The following is a 7,571-nucleotide window of genomic DNA, read 5'->3' as shown; positions in this document are numbered from 1 at the left end:
AAAAAAAAAAAAAAAATACACCAGATGTTACAATTTTGATAAGTATGTTGTGAATACTTTTTTGTTCTATTTTTCGATGAGGAGACTACAAATAGTTACAGAATAGGCAAAAATTTATGATTAAAATGCAATAATTGGTAAAAATGAACTTTGATGAAAAAAAGAAACATGCATAATTAAAGAAGATTTGGTGATTGCTTTTAATTCATGATTTTGTACAGACAAAAAAATATCTATATTTCAGTGTATATACATATAGGTTTTGTAGATGGAAAGTTGTATCATTGGTTTTTCAAATAATTATCTACTCGGTTTCGTCAATGAAATAGGAAATCCAGTAGTTGTTTTGTTAGCTATTATGTTTTGAGTTAAAAATCATTTTTTGTACAGTAGAGTATTGCCTCAATTCTTGGTAACAACAAAATGGTAACTGATTTGTTAAGGAAATTGAAACTTGTATCTCAGTCCTTTTTTTAAATTTTAAGATAATCAGTTATTAATGACAAATAGATACATACTTAAATAAATACTTCATGTAAAGTTGAAGTTTTGAGTTGACAGCAATTATATGGATACTGGCTAAAACCTCTGCATGTGCTGAACAGTTTCATGGAGGTAACAGAACAAAAAGAAGAAAATGAGGAATAAAACAAGAATTAAGTGAATACTGACAGTTAAGGAGAAACCTGATGAAACATAATTTTGAAGAACTCCATGTGTAATTTCACCAATATTTAGAAAATATTTTAACCTAAAAAAGGTAATTATTCATTACTGCTCAAATCGTTTAAAGAATTGCATATCTTATTGCTTCCATTGTTTAATAAGGCTCTCATAAAAATTTCTAGTTAGCCTCAATAACTAGTATACAATATGTCTGGTTAATACAAATCACTAAACTAAGAGGATATAATTATAACATAATTACTACCAGTAATCTTTCAGGAATTAATTACTTCACCAGTAAGATTTCTTTTACATTAAACTTTTCATATATTTCTTATATAACCTGCCTTTTAGACAACCTACTGTACATTCCAACCTAACTTGTTGTTCACAACTTTTTCTTATTTCTGAGTGAACAAGATTAATATATGGCAATCCCCTACCAACTATTCAAGATGTCTCTCAGCAAATTACACATACTAAAACCAATCCCCAAAGAGCTGATAGTTTAATCCTAGGGAAGCATAAGTTTTTAGGGTTACCATCCTGGCTACAAAATAACCTAGCACCCAGGGCTTGAAGTTGATGAAAGAAGTGTAGTTAAGGCAGTTAATCACTTTAAAAACAAGCAGTATTTTCTCTCAGAAATATAGGAAAAACTGTGATAAAATTCATGAGTTCAATGTAGTAGAACCAAAGAATAATTTTCTAACATATTTGCAACAAAAATATTTTTATAATGGAATCTGATGATTCTAGCTAAAAAAGAACAAAATATTTAGAATATCAACCGCGATGTTATTGTTATTGATGATGATGATGATGATTAATAACAATATCAAAAGGCAGGAACAAAATATCTTATAACTTAATATAAAAAATTATCTGTGCCTAATATACTATCTATTGCAAGAGGTTATAATAATAGACTTATACAGACAAAAAGTTTGAGAGAAAAATTTTAATCACCGATTATCTATCCCACTGATAAGAGTATTAACCTGAATCTTCAGTTCCCTCAACTGTATAAAACTCATTCAAGATATCCAAACCAAGAGCAATATTGCTTTTACTAGATGTTTCAAAAGGAAGTCCAGGGCCTAGTACATCAACATTTGATATTTTTGGAGGTGTTTCAGGCTCACCATTCTCTAAGAAAACATCAGGAAAAGCAAACTTACAATCAGTTACATCAAACATGTTACTTATCATTGACTGATTGTCAATAGATGGAAGTGAATCTGCAGTCACTCTTCCAGTAGCACTAGTACCACAAGGACCTATGCTAAATAAAGTAGAGCTCTCATTTGTCAACTGTGTGTTATAGCTAGAGGACGGTATAGAAGGTTTTGTAGGTCTGTTCAGAAACATGTATGGATCAAATGTTTCTGCAGTTTTTGAAGGTGACTCAATTTCAAGCTGGCGTTGTGACTCAAACGACTTCTTTGGTGATTCAAATTTTACATCACTGTCAGAATCATCATTTTCAGAATCAAAGATTGGAATGTTCTCTATAGATGAAGGAATAGTTGCCATTGGAGATAAATCCTTACCCATTGTGTATTTAATATCATGAAGGACTACTGTAGGCATGAACATTTTGGGTAGTGTTTCTGCCTTTTTAGCAGCTGCTTCTAGTAATGAGCTATCAGCAGTTTCAGTTTCAGAGATTTCTGTAAAGTTTGAACCACAAGATGAAGTAGTTGCAACTGATGAAGATGAGAGATCTGATGTGGTATAACTTGCTGTTGATGTTGCTGGTGTCAGGCTTATCACAGGTACACCTTCTGATGTGCGTGATGTAACTTTTACAATGATTTTTTCTTGATCTACCTTATCTACTTTTAAAAGTTTCACATCATTTTGTTTTGATCGAGATTTTCGGGATGTACGTAGATGGCGAGAAGGAATATTTTGCACTGGCTTTTTCAAAAGAACCACTTTTTTAATACTTTTTACATTCCTGTCATTAGAAGAATATGTCTTAGCTTGACTCCTAATAACTGAATCTAAGTTAAGAATTGACATGTTATTCAGCAATGATGTGTTGTCAATAGACAATGTGTTTGGTGTAGTAAGTAAAGTTTTACTCTCACAAGGTGGATTGCAAATCAGAGTTACTGGTATCACAGATGATGTGGAACATGGCAGTGAGACACTAGGTGAGAGACAGGGTACTTCAGCAGTAAGGGGCGGAGGTGAGTCATTGTTGCTTAAATCCTCATTTGGAATTAGACAGCTTTGTCTTCCTTCTGCTTCTAGAACTGGTGGAGAAATGGTATCATTACTCTCTGAAGACTGAGAACACTGCTGGGGAAGAGAATTGTTAGAGTCATTTTCTGATGAGATACTCAGTTGACTTGTCTCTCCGTCATCATCAGACTGGCTATGTGATAAATATGCTTGGGCCACAAAAGATTGTGCTTTCCAGCTGTTATTACTTATATCGTTGTTGCTATCATCACTATCAACATTTTTATCATCATGTTGCAATGGAACTCTTTTCATAGGGTGCAAAACACCATCTGAATTTTCCATAAGTCTGATAGCATAATTGTGTTCAGATTCTCGAATTAATACACCATGGGATGGGGGTTGACACTCAGATTGTAGATTAGAAGGGAGAGGAATATCCCATATATTAGCTAAAGAACTGCTCATAGAAGTTGGTAAAGGAATCAAAGAAATATTTTGCTCAACTGTACTGGAATCAACTGTTCTCATATCAGACCTAGCACTATTGCTTAACAATGTTACCAAAGAACAACTGTCCTTCTTTTCCATACAATTGTTTTTTGCATCTGATTCTGAAGAGATAGCAGAATGATCAGATTTTATTTCCCCTGTGTTGATTGCAGAGAGGTTTGAAGGTGCTGTCACCATAACAGAATTTTTTCTTGGCAGTTCAAAGTTATCAGACAACTGGAGTTTGCTAGGAACAGATGACAATTCAGAATGTAAAGCAGAGATGCTATAACAACTTTTAGAGTTTATCTCATCAAATAAGGTAGAAGTACTGCTTGCTAAAGGGTCAGAGACATTATTACTGCATATTTTTGAGAAATGTTCTTTGTTTACAAGCAGAGATGTCTCTTGGATAATAGGGGGACTGCCATTGCTTGGATTTCCTTCAAGAGTGACAGAAGAATGCAAAGTGATGTTTTCTTTATCAGTCTGATATAAACTAGCATCACTAGTCTCTGTAATCTGGAAAACAGATGGAGAAGAATGGTTTATTTTTCCCATAGAAACCTGAGAAGTAGAATCAACCCCTAGGAGCCTCTTATCAAGATCTCTTGTGAAGAACTTGACACCAGTGGATACTGGCACCTGTATTGTACCTTTATGTTGGCTCAACAAAGTTCTTGCTCCATTTTTGCTTTCAGAAATAACCTTAGTTTCACTCTCTTTATTTGATTCGTGCACATTACTTGATTTTTGGTCAACTGCTAGAGAAATACACAAATCAGAGCTTTCAGTACCCTCAAAAACATTACTGGAATTCCTTTCAGGTGGGGAAGTGGGGAAAGGTGTTGTTGCTAAAACACTGATCGGAAGAAGACAGCTACCAGACACTTGGGAAACAGAGACAGGCATTGTTGTAGACATGTGTGAATCTGGTAAGAATTCCTGAGATTTTTTATTTTCACTATTATCAATAGATTCTTGTAGAATGGAAGTATCAGCTGATCGTCTACAAGTGTTCAGATTAGATATTTTAATGTTAGTTTTTTCTTCTTCAGTCTCTATATCTGAAGCAACTGGGTCACTACCATGATTGTTTGAACATGTCAAGAAGTCATCAAGAGATAATTGGCTTTCAATTTCTTTAGTTGAGCACATTTTCTTGTCAGAATTTACTTTAGCTGATTGGGCATTATTTGGATCAGGCATTTTACTTGTAGACATCCAAGGTGACAACACAGGATACTGAAGTGGCTTTATGCCTGTTTTACCAGTAAGTTTAATTGTAATCTTTGACCTTTGAATGGTTGGTTTTGCTTGATCCAAAATCTTGTCTTTAACAAAACTCTCCGCTATAACTGTTACTTTTGTGTCATTCATTTTCTCTTCACAAACTGGAGATACTCCAGCCTTCTTATCACTGTTATTTTCAAAGTTTGCTTTCTGAATTTCTTCAGAAATTTCAGTTGATGTTTCAGAGTTAGTCTTTGTATCTTTTATCAAATCTTTTAACAACACCGTTGTCACTTTATTCTCTTCTAAAAATTTTTCTTTAGAATCAAATTGAATTTTCTTACAGTTATTCTTCTTTTCTTTATTATCACTGTCTTTATTGTTTTCTTTTCTTTGTCTTTGGTCAGAGGTGAAAAACTGAAGATTTGCTTGATCATGTCCTGACTTGTCTTCAAAAGTATGTTGCTGAAAAATAGAACATAAAAATTATAACAATGTACTAAAGAAAGTGTCTCCTTAGTTATGTAGCGTAATACTGCTAAAAAAAGAAAAATGTTTAAATACATAATTTATAGACACAACACAAATTACTTTCTCCTTTCTAATGTATATTTTTTTATAAATGCATTCAATTTTCTGAGTATAAAATACTGACAGTGAAATATAGAGGTTCTAATTAAATCACTTATTTTCATATAAAATATCTTCAACAGCAATTTTCATTTATCAGCATATTAAATAATCATGTCATTCATTTGGAAAACTTTTTTCAATTCAACTCACTGAATGCGGTATTAAAAGTATTAGAGAACACCATCAGTTATTTCAAAAGTTTTATTACATTAAAAAAATGGGTATCAGAATTGCTTTCGAAAGAGATGGATGGATATATTGCACTTGGCTGTAAATGAATGCTCATACATAGTGTAGTGCATTAAAACTCTCCAATTTTCTAAATATCTTGGTATTTCTGAACATGCTTCAAGGAGATGAACATCACTGATCTCATCACCTATTAAAATATTGCTCTGACTTTAAACATCTCATATGTGACAGGAACATACACCCCTTCCATTACTTTGAATATCATTCCCTTTTTTCCTCACACACACACATGCTCAGAGCATCAGCACAATTCAGCTCAACTTGAGGTCCATATAATCAATTTATACTCTTGAGACTGCTAGTCTAATGACAAACCAGTAAAACAAAAAAAGACTATATCATATACATATCAAATATATATGTCAGTGAGGAATTTTGTATAGAGGTATGGTATGTACATATGCATATGATTTATTTAAATGTGTATTATTTATGTAGGAGTGAATGGTAGAGAAATTTTCTCCACAATTGTGACAGGTTTGATTCCACTACATAGCATCATGAGTGATTGTATTTGTCATGACCTCAATTTAATCCAAGTATTGTGAATAAAAATTGTGTACACACAGAAACTGTTTAGAGGTCTGTCACATAGATTATACCTGTAATTCAAGGATATGATCTTTCACATGCTATTCCATACTGATTGTGATTGAGAATTATGTTAAGAGTTCACATATCTGTACAATATGTGGTCATTTCACATGTCAATTCAAAGTGTAGGTCACTCAGTTGTCAAACAACTGAAAATACTCACTGCCAAGATTGATGAAGATTCCATTTTATATGTAAATGTGTGTGTGTTTGTATGCAGGTGTGTGCATATGCATGCACATATGTATATGTGTATGTGCACATGCATGTGTGTGTATGCACACACACACACACACACATATAGGATGTTCAGGCTTAAATTTGAAATTGTTTTTGTTTCCTTTTTCCAGGAACAGCTTGATGTATTGGTGAACAGTTGACAGTGTTGGAGAGCATTGAAATTAAAATTGCAGTTGAGAAAAAGTTAGCTGACACAGAAGACTAGAAACCATCTTGATATTGGAAAAGTGTTACCTGTATGATGGTGACTCACACTGGGTATCAAAACACCAGCATCAAGACTGCTGCTCAATGCTCTATCAATACTATAAAGGTTCTAAGACATAGCTTGGACATCATGAAAATCATGTTCCTCTAAACTGTGATGGTCTTTTGCTGTGTCTCCAATAAAAATGATGTTATGTTGCCCCACATCTTTGAACAGGGCTTTAGGCTTAATACAGACAGCTATTTGAAGCTGCTGTTGTCTGTGCTCAAGCCCTGGCTGGAGAAGGTTGCTGTTGGAAGGCCATATGCGTGGATGGAGGATTCAGCTCTCATAGACTAAGCATTAAAACATGGGTACAAAATATTAACCCACAAGCTTTTTCTCTTTGACTTCCTAAAGAATTCTTTCTAATATTCGATAAGATGGATACATTGAGATTGGTTACATCTCAAATCACTCCCTATAACAAGAATATTAAACATTCTCTAAAATATAGTTTTGTGATTTTCCAACTTTATTTACTTCTTTAACTATAATTTTTTTATTTATATGGACTCCTAGCCCCTTTTCAGGTTAACTAGGAAGTTAGTTTTTGTATGTGGCAGATGTTCAGGTGCAATAAACACTGTAAACAAACAGGAAACAACTTCTATCTCATTCCAGGGAGAAAAACTAGAGGTAGTTGATAGCTTCCGCTATCTGGGTGACCAAGTTAGTAGTGGGGGTGGGTGCACTGAAAGTGTAGCTGCTAGAATAAGAATAGCCTGGGCAAAGTTCAGAGAGCTCTTACCTCTGCTGGCGACAAAGGGACTCTCACTCAGAGTAAAAGGCAGACTGTATGACGCATGTGTACGAACAGCCATGCTACATCGCAGTGAAACATGGGCTGTGATAGCTGAGGACATGCAAACGCTCGCAAGGAATGAAGCCAGTATGCTCCGTTGGATGTGTAATGTCAGTGTGCATACCCGACAGAGTTTAAGTATCTTGAGAGAAAAGCTGAACATAAGCATCAGTTGTGGTGTGCAAGAGAGACGATTGCGCTGGTATGGACATGTGG

General features: G+C 34.2%; 1 protein-coding gene across 2 annotated transcripts in view; it reads right to left on the bottom strand.

Annotated features, from left to right (window-relative positions):
• Positions 1-176: 176 nt before the first annotated feature.
• Positions 177-7,571, bottom strand: part of LOC106882637 (uncharacterized) — a 99,914-nt gene continuing 92,519 nt past the window's right edge. For both annotated transcript variants that reach the window (XM_052971682.1, XM_052971683.1), the window contains one exon: positions 177-5,049. In XM_052971682.1, the coding sequence (XP_052827642.1) occupies positions 1,663-5,049 (3,387 nt within the window). In that variant the 3' untranslated portion in view covers positions 177-1,662. The remainder of the gene's footprint in view (positions 5,050-7,571) is intronic.

Source organism: Octopus bimaculoides, chromosome 11 (genome assembly GCF_001194135.2).
Source record: "Octopus bimaculoides isolate UCB-OBI-ISO-001 chromosome 11, ASM119413v2, whole genome shotgun sequence".
In the NCBI taxonomy this organism is placed as follows: domain Eukaryota; kingdom Metazoa; phylum Mollusca; class Cephalopoda; order Octopoda; family Octopodidae; genus Octopus; species Octopus bimaculoides.
This window is presented reverse-complemented; position numbering and strand designations above follow the sequence as displayed.